Here is an 18619-nt window from a genome sequence, read left to right as displayed (position 1 = left end):
GGCAGCAGAACGGTCAGATGCACAAGGCTACATTCCTGGATCGGTTTGTGGAACATTTCCCAGCCCTCTGGTACAGAAAGCCCCTAAATGAAAGCAGCACTGACAGCTGAGAAGTAAGTGGCAAATGCACTGTGGGAATGTGAAATCTGGTCAAGCTGGAATCAGCTTTGAGTTGGGAAGTTCACTGCAAGGACCAGTGTCATGCAAGTGTGCAGGGCCAGTAATCACCTTTGCAGCCATAGGTTTCCAAAATGCAGTGGGGCAATACATGGCATACAAATCCCCATGTAAGCAGCAGACTCAGCATATATCAGCAGAAAGGGTTACTTTTCATCGGCTGGTGGATCACCAGGTTTGCTTTACTGACATCTGTGTGGGCGAGTCAGGAAAGGTGCCTGATGCTTGCATCTTACAACACAGGACTGAGCAGAAAGCTGCAAGCAGGGGCTTTTGTTTCCTGACCGGCAAATTACCTTTAGGAACGTTGAAATGAAAACAGTGATCCTGGGAGATCCAGTTTGTCCCAGGTTTCCCTGACTTGTGAACTCCTACACCAGCCGCCTCGACAGCAGCAAGGAGTGCTTCACATACAGGCTCAGCAGGTGCAGGGTGGCAATTTAAACTACCTTTGGTCATTTGAAGTTTCCATGACATTGTTTTTTATGAGCTTGGACCTCAGGGAGAAAAATATCCCAATGGTTATAGTTTCCTGCTGTGTTCTTCAGACTATCTGTGAAGCAAAGCGGGGGAAGTTTCAGCCAGGGTGCGGTGGGAGTGACTGCTGAGTTTGAACAGCCAGACACCAAGGCTATTGAAGATCTCGACACAGAGCTCTATGGCTCAGGGAAGCTTTGAAAGAACATTTGAATTGTGAGCCAGAGTAGTATGTGTTGCTGAAGTGTGTCTCAGCGGTCTTGCTCTTTTGCAGCCCAGTAGGATTCATGTAGTGATTGCCATGTATGTAGGAATAAAATTTTGTCAATGCACCTATCGTTTGCCAGTGATGTTGAGTTCTATGATTTAAAAAAAAAAGCAACAGGGAATTGGTGCATGTCATATCTACTCAACGCCAAACAGCACATATTGTGAACTAATAAAGATGAATCTTTATCCAAATAAAAATAGATTTTTATTCAATAACGTGAACAAGGCAATTAAAAAATAATTTAAAGCTTAATGAATTAAGGGAACAGAACCTACGAAAGGGGAACAGTCATTTCCATTTCAGCTACACCAACCATGGCTTTTACAGGTCAGTGTTTGTAAAGCTGTGATTGTCTTTACTGTGCACCGGGGAGGAGTGGTATGGATAGGGCCATGACCCCTGATGCCATGTGGAATGTTGCAGGAGAGGGTATAGGAGGTCTCAATACTAAGTGCTCTATGGGCTACAGAAGGAGACAAGCACCAGATTGTTGAACTTGCAAATCTACCAGAGTTTGCAGTTTTTCTGTTTGCTTCCTCAGAAGCCCCATTACGCCCTGGTGCCTCTTCCTCTCTTTTTCCTGCTGGACTTTTTCCTCTCCAGGTTGTCTGCAAGGGAGATACTCTAAGCTCTAGTCTTATTCTCTGAAGCAGCACAGGCTTGCAGGATTTCCTGCAACATCTCACCTGGAGTCTTCTTCCTTCTCCCCCTTCTCTCTTAGGCACTCCATGGGTGTGGTGCAAGATAGGACACAGCAGTCCACAGTAGCAGCAGCTGTAGATACAACACATAGAGGTACCATTGTCCAGTGAATTCACAATGGAATTGAAATATAGGATGCTGACCTCACTCCCCTTGACTGCCAAAAGTTGTAAACATTACAGTCTCACTTCTCCTGGGAATTGGTACTGTCCCAGCACCCACCCCATGGCCTGGGGAGGGAGCTGGGGAAATAAGGAAGGAATAGATCATAGCTGTACAGGGAAATGGAACTCTATACTGACTGGCACACTCTTCCACAGGTCATGGTGATTTTAGCTAGCATCTCACTCCTGAGGGTAACAGAGGCAGAGAGTGCACTGTTGCTGCTAGCCTGTGTATTGCAATGGCGCCTGCTGAAGTAATCAATGAGTGGCACGGGAAAGTGTCCCAGCACTATGGAAGAAATAAAGCAGCCCTCCCTCAAGATTGCAGAATGCTTCCATCAGAGTTTCATCAAGATGTCTACAGAGTATTCCTGGGACATCCCGGTGAACACAAACTGCTCCATGTCCCCCTCTCCCCTGCCTAGCTTCAGAGGAGAATGACACGCAGGAAGGAACCCTCTCTCTCTTGGCAGTTGCACAAAGGCTTCTCTAGGTGGCCAGGTGGCCGGCTTTCAACTGGAGCGCCCAGGCGAAAAGTGGTGGCTCCCGTCCACACTACTGACCAGGCTAATAAAAGTCCAGTCAGTGATGCTGCAGAGCTAAGGCAGGCTAGTCCCCACCTGTCCTGGCACCGTAATGTGCTCAGGAAGCTCCCAGCAGGCCAGCTCATAGGCGGGGATGCCCGCACCTCAAGCACTGGCTCTGCGCTTCCACTTCCCACTCCTTAAGTCCCTCAGCCTGCACCCCTAACCCAGAGCCCTCACCCATCCCACACTCCAACCTCCTGCCTCAGCCCACAGCCATCTCCAATAGTCCAAATGTCTCAGCCCCATCCTGCAGGCCACTCGGGCACCCCAAACCCTTCATCCCCAGCCCCACCCCAGAGCACGCACTCCAGCCAGAGACCTCAGCCCAAAGCCCCCTCCTGCACCTCAAACCTCTTATCCCTAACCCCATCCAAGAGCCCGCATTTCCAGCCAGAGCCCTCACTTTCCCCTGAAACAGAGCTCCCTGCCCCAGCTCAGAGCCGCCACCTGCACACTGCACCACTCATTTCTGGCCTCACCTCACAGCCTGCATGTCCAGTTATAGCCCTCACCCCTTCTTACAATCCAGCCCCTTGTCCCAGCCCTGGGAAAGTCGGCAAGAGCAAGCCACCAAGGGAGGAGGAATGTAGTGGGCAGGAGGTGTGGCTTTGGGGAAGGATTAGATAGGAGTGTGGCCTCAGAGAAGGGGCAGAGCTAGAGTGTTTGGTTCCATGCTGTTAGAAAGTTGGCAACCCTACTCTTCTACACCATCCCTGAAATGTCAAAGCAAACTGCATACTTGACAGAGGTTTTCCTCCTGCGTCAGACTCACCTGCGCTCGACGGTTGGGACTGCAGTAGCATCCAAAACATCTGGATTGCTGCACAGCTGGTTTCCCTGTTTGCCTGTCCTCCATACTCCTCCACTCACTGGTCACAAAAAGGGCCTCTGACTCAGGCTCCTCGGAAGTATCCACAATGCTGTTGAGGAGTGTCTCTGCTAAGGATGGCTTGCAGGTCCTTGTAAAATTGATGGTTTTGTGACTCAGCACCAGATCAATTGCTGGCTTTCCTGGCCTTCAGGTCAGCCTGCCACAGCTCCTTCGCTTTCATGCAGCACTGCTGCTGGTCCCTGGTGTCTGTCGCCTTTCTCCTGCATGCCCCAAGCGATCTGCTCATCCATAACCACAGCTGGATCCCAGCTGTGCCAGCACAGCTTCTTCTCTGCACAGGAGATCCAATACCTCCTATTACTCCAGGCAGGAGTGTGTCTGCCATGTGCAGCCAGCCTTGTCATCTGGACAGTTAAGCTCAACAATGGAAAATTGCCAGGTGTATTCACCAAGTGGGAAACCAGAAAAACGAATTTCAAAAACTTGTGGGGCTTAGAAGGGAAGAACAGCTTCCTGCCTACCTGACCCCTGGGCAACAGAGATCATAGCAGTAAGCAGAGTGGCCAGTGCAGGACATTGTGGGACAGCTTCTGGAGGCCAGTAACAGTCAGCACAGGTAACACAGTTTCTACACTAACACTGCGTCAACGTAACTACATCAGCCTTGACTCTACAAGGCTCAAGGCAATGGCATTATTAAGTTGGCATTCCAGTGGAAGCCAAATTTAAGTGTAGACACATCCACAGCTAGATCAGCATTAACTGCCTTCTGTCAATCTAACTGTGTAGTGTAGACCAGGTAAGTGAATAGTATTAAAATGAGAAAAGTGCCCAAGTACAAACACAGCGGAGAGCACAGAACCCTAGTTTCAAACTCCCATACAAGCCAAAAACAAACAGATAAAATATACTTAGACGTACTTAGGGTATGTCTACACTTGCACCCTATTTCGAAATAGGGATGCAAATGAAGACATTCAAAATTGCAAATGAAGCCGGGATTTAAATATCCCGTGCTTCATTTGCATAATCACATTATGGCACTATTTCAAAATAGCGCTATTTCGAAATAAAACACGCTGTGTAGATGCGTTATTTCGAGAGAAAATCCTTCTCTTGAAATAACCCTTATTCCTCATAAAATGAGGTTTAACAGTTATTTTGTAAACTATTCTCTCAAAATACAGTAAAACTCTATTGGTCCGGCATCGAATGCTCCGGCACTCCTGATGGTCCGGCACCATCAGGAACACGGAAGTGCTCTGGGCAGCCAGACCATTGGAGCTGCTCTGCGCCTGGCTTCCCGATTCAGCCAGTGCACTGCAGGACCAACCTGGCAACACCACAGCTGCTCTGTCCCAGGAGTCCTCAAGAGCAGCTGGGGTGCTGCTGGATTGGTCTCGCAGCACTGAGGGGCGGCGCTACCAGTCCAACCCGGCAGCACCCCAGCTGCTCTGCTGCAGGTGTCCCTGATTCAGCCGCTGCTGAAACTGACCAGCAGCGGCTGAATCGGGGATGCCTGGGGCAGAACTGGACTATCGGAAGGGGGGGCTATGAGGAGTCTGGGGTGGAATCCCCCCACCCCACCCCAGGCCCCTCATAGCCCCCCCTTCCGATAGTACGGCATATCTGATAATCTGGCACCCCCTGGATCCTAAGGGTGCCGGATTATTGGAAGTTTACTGTAACACATCTACACAGCGCATTTTACTTTGAAATAGTGCCATACTGCAATTATGCAAATGAAGCGTGGGATAGTTAAATCCCAGCTTCATTTGCAATTTTGAATGTCTTCTTTTGCATCCCTATTTCGAAATAGGGTGCAAGTGTATACAGACCCATAGGGTATGTCTACACTACAAAGTTAGTTCGAACTAATGGACATTAGTTCGAACTAACTTTCCTAGGCGATACACTAGCGCTCCGTTAGTTCGAACTTAATTCGAACTAACGGAGCGCTTAGTTCGAACTAGGTAAACCTCATTCTACGAGGACTAACGCCTAGTTCGAACTAGCTAGTTCGAACTAAGGGCTGTGTAGCCCTTTAGTTCGAACTAGTGGGAGGCTAGCCCTCCCCAGGTTTCCCTGGTGGCCACTCTGACCAACACCAGGGAAACTCTATGCCTCCCTCCCGGCCCCGGACCCCTTAAAGGGGCACGGGCTGGCTACGGTGCCCGTGCCAGGTGCAAGCCTGCCAGCACCCAGCTAGCAGACCCTGCACCTGGCACGGCACAGAGCCACCCACCCGATGCCCCCCAGCCCACCCCCTCTTGCCGGGACCAGGCTGGCGGCTCCCGGGAGCTTGCCCTGGACCGCAAGAGGCGGGCACCTTCCTGGGCTAGTGCGGACATCGTGGACCTCGTCCACGATCTCCGCACTAGGCACAGGAAAGTGGCCGGCTAGGGCAGGAGAGCTGCCAGCCTGGCCACCCAGGAGCAGGTGTGCATGAAAATCAAGGGGGTCCACTGAGACCCCCGACCCTGAGCCCTGAGCTTACAATGGCCGTCCTGGGTCAGACCAAAGGTCCATCTAGCCCAGTAGCCTGTCTGCCGACAGCGGCCAACCCTAGGGACCCTGGAGGGGATGGACCGAAGACAGTGACCAAGCCATTTGTCTCGTGCCATCCCTCTCCAGCCTTCCACAAACTTTGGGCAGGGACACCACTCCTACCCCCTGGCTAATACCACTCCATGGACCCAACCTCCATGACTTGATCTCACTTCCCTTTAAACTCTGTTCTAGTTGTAGCCTTCACAGCCTCCTGCAGCAAGGAGTTCCGCTGGTTAACTATTTGCTTTGTGAAGAACAACAACTTTCTCTTACTAGTTTGAAGCCTGCTACCCATTCCTTTCCTTTGGTGTCCTCTAGTCCTTCTTTATGGGAACTCAGGAAGAACTTTTCTGAATGCACCCTCTCCACCCAACCCCTGCTTTTAGAGACCTCTATCCTGTCCCCCCTCCGTCTCCTCTTTTCTAAGCTGAAAAGTCCCAGTCTCTGTAGCCTTTCTTCATCTGGGACCTGTTCCCAACCCCTGATCATGTTAGTTGCCCTCCCTTCTCCCAGCCTTTCTCTTCCCCTCTCCCACCTCCTTTTCCCAGTCTCTCCCAGTTTTGTTCAATAAAGACAGAGTCAATGTTGGAAGAAACGTTATCTTTATTTTGTACATCAATAAGAAGGGGGGCTAGGGAAGGGTAAGTGGAAGGAGGTGAGGGAGGAATGGGGTACGAGCCCCCGATGGGGACAACTGTGCTGGCTCTGTGGGCTTCTGGGGGTGGAAGCTCTCCTGCAGCCCCCCGATTGTCCCCTCTCCCCAGATGGCAACCTGCGGCAAGTGCAGCCGGGCTGATGTCCGAGTGGTGTGATGTGCCCAGTGTGGGTACTCCGGGCACTCCAAGCCAGAACTTCATTGCAAGCGGGGCACCCCTGAGAACTGTGTGTCCGGGGTGGGGGTCGGGACCCTTTAAGCGCAGCCCTCGGCTAGCCTGAGACAGCATCTCCATGCTCTAAGTCCTCCTCTGATGCCCTGCCGGCACTGCTTCCGGCCATCCTTAAGCCCTGTTCAGAGTCCACTCAATGTGGACTTGCTAGTTCGAATTAGCAAAACGCTAATTCGAACTAGTTTTTAGTTCTAGACGCGTTAGTTCGAATTAGCTTAGTTCGAATTAACTAATTCAAACTAAGTTAGTTCGAACTAGCGCTGTAGTGTAGACATACCCATAGAGAGTTAACTCTCCCAGGAAGTGCCTGATGGAAGAAAATTAGATATTTGCAGTAGCATCTGCATGACACACATGCCCACGCCTACATTTAGATAAAGGCTTGTTGTGAATAAAAAAGAGGCGGCATAAGACAGTATGAGGTGGTATGTGCAAGAGCTTTTCTGAATCAGAAATATCATTGTGAGACTGCCAAGTAAATCTGAACCAAGGTTTTGTTTCCAAGTCTCTTCACAAAGAACCTAGGGTGTTGCTGAAAAAAATCTTTACCTTCACTGAGCATGCTGCTTAGGAGACATTTGCACAGGGAATGCAACGTGCCAATTCTCTCTTTTTAGAGCAGCTCCATTAGCACAAAAGGGCCACAAGGAAGCAATGTTTGCCTTAAAAAATTACTGCAGCCTACACTGTCAATTTTTCTTATTCCTTCCCCCCATTTTATCAAGGAGTTATCACAGGAAGTTCTGTCTTAGTCACGTTTATCAGAATCCCATTTCAAATGACTATTATTCCCTTTGAGAATGTCAAAACATTGTGTTTTATCTTTTCATAAGCTTTCAATCAATCCATCACGACGTGCTCCTCAAAGTGTCCTTCTCCTGTACTCCTTGGGAACTGTACTGGTACCTCATTTTGGGTACCTATTTATCCACACCACAGAGACATTCGTATTCAATTTCCTACCAAATTTATGGTCTACTATGGTACACTTAAAGTCATGGGATTTTGAAAATGGCAAATTTCATGATTTCCCATATTTAATACTTTCTGTGCCTGATCCTGAAGCCAGTAGGTGTTCTTCTCTCAAGACAAGTGGAAATCATCACAGCTATCATAGGCAATGCTAGTGAATAAGTGCAGGTATGGGAGGAATATGGCTGGGTGTAACTGAAATGAATTACGGTAAAATCTGTGTTGCAGGTGATGAGGTCTACGTCTGGACATGCTCTTGCCCAGGATTGCCAAGGGCGAGGGGACTGGTTTCTAAGTCAAGTCTATTAATTACATGGAGCAAGGGATAAACAGCAACATTTGCAGATAATGCATTTCAAAAGTATATAAACAATGACAGTTTAGAGAAGGTAAATCATGTAATCCTGATCTCATAACTCAATAGCAAGGGGATGTTCAACTAAATTAAAAAGTGACAAAAATCAGAATTGATAAAAGGAAATGCTTTTTTACACAACACATAGACAGTGGAACTCATTGCCACAGGATGATATTGAAGATGAAAATTTAACAAAAATCAAAGAGAGAATGACAATGGATATGGGTAACCAGACTATCCCATTAGTTAATGTTAACAAAATATTTGCAAGGGATATTAAACCCCAGGCTTCAGGGTTTAAACCAATCTCTAACTACTAGGGAATTATTAGGATGAGATCTTCAGTGATCCAGATTACTGACAGCTGCCTACTATGAGGTTTCAACCCATTTTCTCTGAAGCCTCTGGTGCTGGTCACTGTCAGAGACAGGCCAGTGGGCAGACAGAAAGGAAGGATCAGAAGTTGAGGTGCTGGCCTCAGAGTTGGGAGATACAGGTGCCATCTTGGATTCACCAATGACTTCCTGTGTGACTCTGGGCAACAGTGCCCCATCTGTAAAATGGAGATAATAGCACAGCCTGCCCATGGGGGTGTTCTCAGGAAAAACACATTCATGACTGTGAGATGCTCAAAAACTGTGTTAAAGGGGCCAAACAAGGTAGATAGACCATGGGTCTGATCCACTAAGGCATTCCTATGGATGCTGGGGATTCTCATCTGTGAGATGATGTGGAACAGTGGTCCCCAACCTTTTGGGGCTGCTGGGCACCTGGGGGCGAGGCCACCCATACACCATGTGCCCAGTGCCAGCGCCACCCATGTGCCGCACTCCCAGGGCCGGCACCAGTCCTGTGCCACATGCCCAGGGGTGGGGCTGCCCATACGTCATGCGCCCGGGGACAGTGCCACTCCTGTGCCACGCACCCAGGGGCGGGGCCACCCATACGCTGTGCGCCCGAGGCCGGAACAGCCCTTGCGCTGCATGCCCAGGGCCAGTGCCACTCCTGTGCCACGCGTCCAGGAGCCGGAAGCGCCCATGCGCCGTGTTCCTGGGGCCGGTGCCGCTTCTGTGCCATGTGCCCAGGGGCGGGGACGCCCATATGATGCACACCCAGGCCAAGGGGAGAATGGCTGATAGGGAGCTAGAGAGTGGAGTGGCAGCCACAGTGGGCATAGAGAAAAAGCAGAGATAGGTAGGCAGACTGAAAGTAGATGGGGGCATACATGTGAGGAGGAGAGGTGGATGTGCACTTTGGGTGGGAGTCTTTAAACTAAGAGATGTGTTGCCTGCCTGAGAGAAGGTCTAGGACAGTCAGCATGGGCTATTCTCAGAAATGAGACTGAGTATGAAAAAGGACAAGAGAAGTAACCTTTCTGGACTGAAGCTCGGCAGGAAATTTCCAATGGGAGAGGGGAAAAAACATTCAAAATCTATGAAGCACCAGCAAAGCATTGGCAGCCATTCCAGCTTGTGCCAGGACCAGGTTATATCACACCATGCTAAACAGGGACAGGTCAGCAGTTGGCCAGAAGACTACCAAAGTGCTGCAATACATGGTCTGATGATTCAGTAGGTCGCATTCTTTTCTCTGCATTCCTGTCTACCCAAAGATACTAGCAACAGTTGAATCAGGATCTTGAATGTTCATGGTCAACACATATTCTGTGGCTCTTTCTGGATAAACCCTTGGGGTCCCGACTAGATTCCAACTAGGGAATCAGCATGCCGCTGAACTGAATTCCTTCCGCCCTTCCAATCAATCACCCTTTTCTTTTTTCACAGGCTGTCCTGCTGTATTGTGGAGCATTGCTGCTGTGCACTGTCAAACAGCCTGCCTGTCCTGCCCGACAGGTGGCTGAAGTGACACCTTTGCAAAGGCACTCTGAGATGTATATTGAAAGTCACAGTATAAAAGCAAATAGCATTCGAGAACTGAGTTCAGTGGTGGCTTTCAAAAGATAGCATAGCTGAGTTGAATAAAGTGAGATTAAAGTTCGGTGTTTCAAAGCTGCCTATACAACTTGGATGCCAAATTCCCATTAAATGTAGTGTCCTATCTGGCGCTGAAAATTCTTAGCATAAATCAAGATATATTCTGAAAATGAGATATTCACATTCCTATCCAGGAGACCACTATGAAGGTGTAAATATAAAGTGAAAATCAAGATTAAACAATCCCCCCACAAACCAACAAATTCTTCTCTTCTTCCAAAAAGAGGTATCCCCCTGGCTCAAGATAAGGTATATCTACATGCTTGAATCCTTTTCCAGCCCAAATCTCAGTAACCCTGTGAGTTTTGCCAGAAACTGACTGCTGCTGGGGAAACCATGATTAAGGTTTAGTTTCCCTTAGCTTCCGTATCAGAGGGGTAGCTGTGTTAGTCTGAATCTGCAAAAGCGACGAATAGTCCTGTGGCACCTTATAGACTAACAGATTTATTGGAGCATAAGCTTTCATGGGCAAAGACCCACTTCGTCAGATGCATGCATCTGACGAAGTGGGTCTTTGCCCATGAAACCTTATGCTCCAATAAATCTGTTAGTCTATAAGGTGCCACAGGATTCTACGTCACCTTAGCTTCTGTGTTCTTTTCCTATCGTAAGCATACAGTATAAGCAATAGAGATATCCATGTTGAGCACAAAAGTTTCCTTCTGTTTCCAGAATCATATTGAAAGCTTTGATTTGACTTGCTATGGAGATTTAGCCCAACTCTGCTTCTATGCTACTATGCCTTTCAGTTGTCAGCTGTGATCTAGTAACTTGGGGCTAATTTCCAAGCGAGCTCAGAGCCAGGTTTTCACAAGTTTGGCAACCATGGTTTTGACCAGATTTTTCAAAAGAGTTCCCTCTGGATATTTAATAGAGCCAGGGGTTTAAAAGTACTCACCTCCCATTTGTGACATCTCTGGCCAGGGCTACAGTCCAAATCTAACCTAATGTGCTGAGATCTTGTGAAAACCTAAGATTTTTAACATGCTGACATTTACATCACAAAAAGAAGTTGGCCTCATTCTGAGCATACGGGTCTGCTGGACTATTAAACAGTTTTGATTTTCTTCCTATAGCTGTGTTTGTATCTACAGGGATTGAGTTTTACCAATAAGAGTATTGGAAGCATGCTATTCTCTTTTGCATGAGGGAGTTTTCAGATTCTCTCCAAAGTTAAAACCAACACATGTACCACATAGGCGAATGCATTATTAATATCATATTGAGTATATTAGCCTTATATGACCCACAAATGAAATCAGTGTGGGTATGCATAAATATATGTAATATCAAAATATGACATAGCATCACATATTTAAAACACATCTGTTCTTTTCACAGGGGAAAATCTGAGCAAGTGTATGTTGTGAGTACCTTCATTTTTTGCTGCATAGAGAGCAAGTACTTACTAGAAGCTGAATGAAGTTTTGGTAACACTTCAGGCTTGTCTACAGGGGTGGACAACAATGAAGAAGGCAGGGCTGTTATAAAGGAAGGAGAGAAAAAGATGTCACGTGCCTTGGCATTTTAATAGCAACATATGGCTGTTTCAGTAAAAGGTCAAGGAACCACACAGAAATACATTCAAGAAATCATCTGTATAGCCACTTGGAACGTATGAACTTTGATTTGGAAAGTTAGCACAAGTAACCAGTGAAATGGATAAGTATATACTTGATATCCTAGGGCTGTGTGGTTCAATAGAAAGATCAAGGCTTGTTAATATCAGGGGCCAAAACAATTATTCAAGTGGAAGTAAACATGAGCTAGGAGTCAGAATTATAATGAATACAGCTGTGAAACAGTCACCAATGACCAGGCAGCCAGCATGAATACTCATAGTGAGATTTAAATCCAGACATACAAAGTGTACTGTAGTACAAGTATATGCACCCACAAATGATGCTGGTGAAGAAGATAAAAACAGCTTCTATTCAGAACTAGGAAATGTAGCGAAAGGAACACCAAGCCATGTCTTAGTGCTTGTTCTGGGGGACTTCAATGCCCAGATTGGGAAGGATAGAAATGGCTGGGAAACAGTTATAGGCCCTCACACACCTGGAACATTGTCAAGTAATGGTACTGGAGACCTATAATTTTTGTTAGAAAATAAGTGTAGTGTTTTCAATTCAAATTTTTAGCACAAAAACATTCAGGCAAAGACCTGGGTATCACCAGATGATCAAAAATGGAATGAAATAGACAATATGTGTATCAATCAAAGATGGAAAACATCTGTTATAGATGCCAGAGTTTTTAGAAAACAAGTTGGTACTTGGAAATGTGGATTTAAACATCCAAATCAATGGACAGTTAGAGAGGGTAGATTAATTCAAATCTCTTGGAAGCACAATAAACCAAGATGGTACATGCTCTGAAGAAATAAAAATAAGGATCAGCAAAGTGAATGCAGCCTTCAGTAAACTTAGGAACATTTGGAAACTTTATACCGTATCCTTAGATACAAAACTAAGGCTATGTCTGCACTGTGCAAGAAGATATGCAAATGAGGCATGGTGATGAATATGGTTGCACCTCATTTGCATACCTAATGAGCCGCTATTTTTGCACAAGGGGCTTTTGCGCGAGGAGCAGTCTATACTGCTCCTTCTTGTGCAAAAGCCCTCTCTTGCACAAGAGCAGTGTAGACTGCTTCTTCTTGTGCAAAAGCCCCTTGTGAAAAAATGGCGGCTCATTAGGTATGCAAATGAGGTGCAGCGATATTCATCACTGCACCTCATTTGCATATCTTCTTGTGCAAGAGTGCGCAATGTAGACGTACCCTAAGCATTTACTCAGCCATTGTTGTAGCCATAGCAACCAACAGTAAAGCCTAGCAACTTAACAACACAGATACTCAGAAGTTAGATGCATTTCATCACAAGTGCTTGTGGAGATTATTAGCTCTAAGCTATGAGGAAACAAAAAGGAATGATGAGGCCAGAAAAATGGCTAAAATGAGGTTTCTATCCCAAATAATTTGTTAGAGAAGACATCAATGGCTAGAGCATGGATCAGAACCGTCTACCTATTATGGCTCTTAGTTGGAAGCCAGAAAATCCAACAAGAAAGAGGGGTAGACCTAGAATGACTTGGAAGTGTCTGATTATTATCAAACACATAGCAAAAATAATTTGAAATGGGAGAATTTGGGTCACATGGCAACTGATAAGCAAGCATGGAGAATGTGGGTCGTCCAATGTGCTGAAAAGCACAGGACGGACTAAGGTCTAGGGTAAGATATGTTTGAGAAGGAAAATGTATGCTGTTCTAGATGCTTGTATGTAACTGACTGAATGTGACCCTGCACTGTGTGACAGATAGTGAACCGACTGAAACCAGTCTGATCTAGTGTAGCTGCTTGTGAAGGATGAGCTAAAACTCATGTAACTAAGCTTATCTATGCATACTTGAGATAGAGGTAGCTCTGAAGATTAAGCCAATCATAAGGCTGTTACTAGTGTACATATTGTCTATTCCATTTTGTTGTAACCCTGGATATATAAGGTTGCTGCAGACATTTTGATTTTGAAGTCTTCCTTTGAAACTTCCCACAGCTGTGTTTCAATAAAAGTGTTTCTCTCCTTCCAACCCTGAGTCTGGGTTTCTGTGACAGTTTGTACCCACATACAGAGACAAATTAATTAATTCCTCTATCATAAATGTATCAGCCAGAATTCTTTACTAGTTATCTCAAAATAACCTCATTGCTGTACATAAGAAATAAACTTACCCGCCTCTGTTTGGATAGGTACTTTGTCTACTTCAGGAGGAGCTGGCTGTGTCCAGAGTGGATACATTTCAGCTATGGGGACAGAACCAAGCACATTTCAATATCATTGTAATTGTTGGTTCTTACCTGTATGATGCCAAAGGCATCCTCTGTGCACTACAGGCAGATAAAGAGCCAGGCTCTCTGCCCCTCCCTTGAACTAGACAACATATAGAAGATGGGGAGATGATGAAGGATGAAGTTAAATGTGCGCATTGTCAGTCCGAAGTTAAAGGACTTGGCAGGTCAAGAATTAAGTGTGGGTAGACATAGATTTATAATGCATGCCCCAAGAATAAGAATAAAGACTAGGAGCATGTCAGGGAAGGTAGTCCAGGCGCACAAGGCATGGTGGCAGCAGGCCTTGGTGTGAGAACAGCAGAAGGTGGATTGATGCCTGACTGGTGTTGGTAGAGCCATGAAGGCAGAAGAAAGAGTCAAGAGCATGGAGGACTTGCCAGGGAAATTAGCTGCTTTAGGACAGTCCCAATAATGTTACTTGTCCCGTCCCCCCCACAATGATGAAATCTCCTCATTAGGAAGAGGAAGTTGCTTTGGCAAATCCTGCCTTTGTTCAGTGGAGTTAGAGGGGCCCTGGCGAAGATGTACCCGCTGCTGAAACAAAGGGAGTATATTAAATTGTCCAGACAGACTTCTGAACTAATTCAAGTCGCATAATATACAGGCAGTCCCCGGGTTACGTACAAGATAGGGACTGTAGGTTTGTTCTTAAGTTGAATTTGTATGTAAGTCGGAACTGGTACATATTGTAGGGTAAACTCTAGCCAAACATTTTTTTTAGTTTTGGATAGCATAGGGAAAGGTTAACTCCCCTCTAATGTTTGTTTTGCTGTCTGTTCCCCTGTTCAGAAGATTTCACATCTATTTCTGTCCCTGTGACAAACTCAGGACTAAAGGAGTAACTCATCATATACCAAACAGCTCTGCACCATGCTTTGAGCTAATAGCTTTATTTCCACAGACCACCCAGGGTTCTAGGAGGAGGGTCCTTTTTTTGCTAACACAATGAGGCCAGCACTTTGTTTGTTTTGGTGGAGTCTTTGTTTGCCCAGGGAGCCCAGCATGTATAGGGGGAGGAGGGGCAGAGAGGCTGCTTTTGTCTGCTGTTCGGCAGCCTGTTGCTCAGGGGAGGGGGCAGCCTGTTGCTGGCGGGGGGGAGGGGGGAGGCGTGCAGGATGCGAGGCCGCGGGGGGGGGGGGCAGCGGGCGTGGGGAGGCACTTTTCCTCTGCCCGGCAGCTCTGCGGGATCCCTGTCCCTGTGGCCAGCTGCTGCAGGCAGAGGCCAGTTGGAGCCGGCCGAAGAGGAGAAGGAGGTGGATTCTAGGACCCAGGTGAGCGAGCCCCGGGGACGCTGCTGCGCTCCGGGAGCCCGGCATGTATAGAGGGGAGGAGGGGCAGAGAGGCTGCTTTTGTCTGTTCGGCAGCCTGTTGCTCAGGGGAGGGGGCAGCCTGTTGCTGGCAGGGGGATGGGGGGGGCAGCGGGCGTGGGGAGGCACATTTCCTCTGCCCGGCAGCTCTGCGGGACCCCAGTCGGAGCCGGCCGGAGGAGGAGGAGGATCCTAGGACCCAGGTGAGCGAGCCCCAGGAATGCTGCTGCGCATGTGCGGGAGTTGCCTCACCCCGTTCGTATCTAGGGATCCGACATAAGTCGGATCCACGTAAGTCGGGGACTGCCTGTATGTCTGTGGGAAAGAATTGTGGCCTAGATTCTCAAAAACATCTAGTGATTTTTTTTGGTGTCCAACCTGAGCCTAGAGATGCGCAGAGCAAGGTCATGCCATTTCATGGAGGAGCTTCATATTTCAAAATTAGTTTTTGTTCCAGTTTGGAATGAAAACCAAAACTTTAGAAATTCTATGAGGAAGAGAATAGAGTCCTGGCCCCAGGAACCATCCACCATGGACCTTGGAAGCCCGGGAGCCATGGTTTGGGAGGGGATCTACATGGTGGGCTGCCCAGAGCCATTCACCTTGGAAGCCCTGGGCCCCCATTTGGGCTGTGAGTCACAGTGCTTAGGTACCGCAGCCTCCAGGCTCTCTGTTCCCCATTAACCCCATATCCCCAGTGAACTGCCAAAGACCAAGAGGGGATAACTAGCAGGAAAGCAGGCACGAGTGTACCAATTCCTCCAGAATTTTGTCAAAATTGAACCATGTACATGAAAGATCATAGAATGCTAGAACTGGAAGGGACCCTGGGAGGCCTCATGGCAGGACCAAGCACCATCTAGACCATCTCTGACAGATGTCTATCCAACCTGCTCTTAAATATCTCCAATGATGGAGATTCCACAAACCCCCTAGGCAATTTATTTCAGTGCTTCGCCACCTTGACAGTTATGAAGGTTTTCTTAAAGTCCAACCTAAACCGCCCTTGCTGCAGTTTAAGTCCACTGCTTCTTGTCCTATCAGCAATGGTTAAGGAGAATAATTTTCTCCCTCCTCCTTGTAACACCCTTTTAGGAACTTAAAAGCTGTTATCATGTCTCAGTCTTCTCTTTTCTAAACTAAACAAGCCCAGTTCTTTCAGTCTTCCCTCATAGGTCATGTTTTCTAGACCTTTAAGTATTTTTGAAGATGATTAAAGGTCACTTTTGAAAATCATAGGCTCTTTCCTCTTCTGACTTGAAATGTTTCAGCTTTGACATACATGGATGCAAAGAAGTTACATGTGCTGGATGCTGACAATGCTTGTGGGGGCTCTGAGCTCTGTCCAAGCAAGCTCTGCCCTTCTATCACACACCAGCTCTTATTTGATAGAAATGTAGCCGTGTTAGTCTGGTGTAGCTGAAACAAAATACAGGACTATGTAGCACTTTAAAGACTAACAAGATGGTTTATTAGACGATGAGCTTTCATGGGCCAGACCCACTTCCTTAGATCAAATAGTGGAAGAAAATAGTCACAACCATATATACCAAAGGATGCAATTAAAAAGTGTCCGTCTGCTATGTACATTGGACAAACGTCTCAGACACTTCGCCAAAGGATCAATGCCCACAAAACAGATATTAGACAGGATCACAAAGAAAAAACAGTTTCTTGCCATTTCAACCAGAAAGGACACTGTCTCAACGACTTAATTACCTGCATCCTGCTTCAGAAGCCTTTCAAATCTGCACTTGAAAGGGAATCCTCTGAACTGTTGTTCATGCTAAGATTCGACACTCTACGTGTTGGGCTCAACAAAGACACCAACTACCTTACCCATTACAAAGATAGCTTCCCCAATTATCACCTCTAATACCATTAGCTCACAGACATTTACCTTTCCCCACCTCTAATATCATTAGCTCACAGACATTTACCTTCCCCCCCACCCTCCGCATCCCCCTTCTGTTCTGAAATGTGATTTGTCCTTTTCATATGTGTTCACTTTTTTTTAAATTGTATCCTTTAGTATATATGGTTGTGACTATTTTCTTCCACTATTTGATCTGAGGAAGTGGGTCTGGCCCACGAAAGCTCATCATCTAATAAACCGTCTTGTTAGTCTTTAAAGTGCTACATAGTCCTGTATTTTGTTTCAGCTCTTATTTGGCCTTCTGAGGTGCCATCAGCCTGAAACACTTCCCTTCCTACTTATGCTCAGATTTTGGGATAGAGGCTGGGGTGCTTAATGTCCGGAGGGTCTCAAGAAGAGTTTTTATTGTTCTTTGCACCTCCTGACACTTCTTGAGCTGGCTGTTCCCTGAAAATGTCAGAAGCAGGCTGGAGTTGGTGTTATTTGTTGAATTCATGGATTGTTTTCTCAAGCTGGCAACCAGGTTTGATGCTTTTCCTTGGGGTGTAACATTTCAATGGACTCGGGCCATAGAAAATCCAGGGCTGGATCTACTCTTGGTTTTCCCTCCCTACCCCATCCTGTTAAGCCCACATTCTCCTGTCAGAACACAGCCCCCAAGTGGCTCTGCAGAAGGTAGGAAGTCGGGCCAAGAAAAAATAATTTCTCCAGGCTACAGCGTGTCTGAAGAGTCACTCCACAGCCACTGCTACAATGCACTCCCTACACAGGCAGGCAGGACAAGCCAACTGATCCCCTGAATGGGATTTGGTCTTTAATCCTCCCTGAAGGTGTATAAGCAATGGATAGTCTACTGGGTGAGTGAGAGCCCCTAATGTTCCCAGGTATCTGACTACAGCAGACCATTTTCTGAACTCACTAGATGGCTGGATTTTAGGTAAAATATCAGATCTTTCCACAGTAGTAGCAGGTGGCCTTGTAGTGCCATGTCCTTTTGAAGCATCTGTCTGTGACCACAAGGGCAATTGCAGAATTGGAAATCCAGATCCTTTCAGACCAACAGTCTTTGGCCACATGGGAAATTGTGTAGCGAGGATTTCATCTCCTTTCCGTGCAATAGTCTGTGCCCAGGAAGGCATCCTTGTCGCTAAACCAATAAAGGGACAGGAAAGATATTGTTATCTTATTGCACATTGATGTTCCCTTTAGGTACAGCTGGACTGCAGGGTTTTTTCAGGGTATCCCAAAAAACTCCACCGTGTCCAGGGAATCCATTTGCTCTTCTGCTTTTTTTTTGCGGAAGAACAAACACGCTGTTTCGGAAGCCCCTGTATTCCTCATTCTACAGAGAAGGAGGAGGCTTCTAAAAGAGGGTTTTTTCCCGACATTTGGCCCAGTCTACACGGGCCAAATGTTGAAAAAGCCTCTTCCAACAAAAGAATCGGAAAAAGGTATGCAAAATGCGGAGAGTTTTTCCGACAAAAACTTGTAGTCTAGCCATACCCTTCTACTGCAGCACAGTTAGTGCCAAAATGGTCAGAAAATAATGAACATAACTCTTTGGGGAACAGTCATTCTACAGTACAAATGGTAAAACCTATCAATTCCTAGA

At 46.8% G+C, this 18619-nt stretch overlaps 1 protein-coding gene across 4 annotated transcripts in view; it reads right to left on the bottom strand.

Annotated features, from left to right (window-relative positions):
• The window catches only part of HHLA1 (HHLA1 neighbor of OC90), a 59143-nt gene that overhangs the window by 12842 nt on the left and 27682 nt on the right, over nucleotides 1-18619 (bottom strand). For all 4 annotated transcript variants that reach the window (XR_016348674.1, XM_089776161.1, XM_089776162.1 and 1 more), the window contains exons 11-13: nucleotides 17927-18154; nucleotides 13705-13776; nucleotides 11381-11452 (exon numbers count right to left, since the gene is read on the bottom strand). Coding sequence is in view for 3 of the 4 variants with exons in the window: in XM_089776161.1 (XP_089632287.1) it covers nucleotides 11381-11452; nucleotides 13705-13776; nucleotides 17927-18154 (372 nt within the window). In the remaining variant the exon portion in view is untranslated. The remainder of the gene's footprint in view (nucleotides 1-11380; nucleotides 11453-13704; nucleotides 13777-17926; nucleotides 18155-18619) is intronic.

Source organism: Pelodiscus sinensis, chromosome 2, assembly GCF_052426305.1.
Source record: "Pelodiscus sinensis isolate ZL-2025 chromosome 2, ASM5242630v1, whole genome shotgun sequence".
Lineage (NCBI taxonomy): Eukaryota > Metazoa > Chordata > Testudines > Trionychidae > Pelodiscus > Pelodiscus sinensis.
The sequence above is the reverse complement of the archived record's forward strand: the minus strand, read 5'-3'. Positions and strand labels throughout refer to the sequence as shown.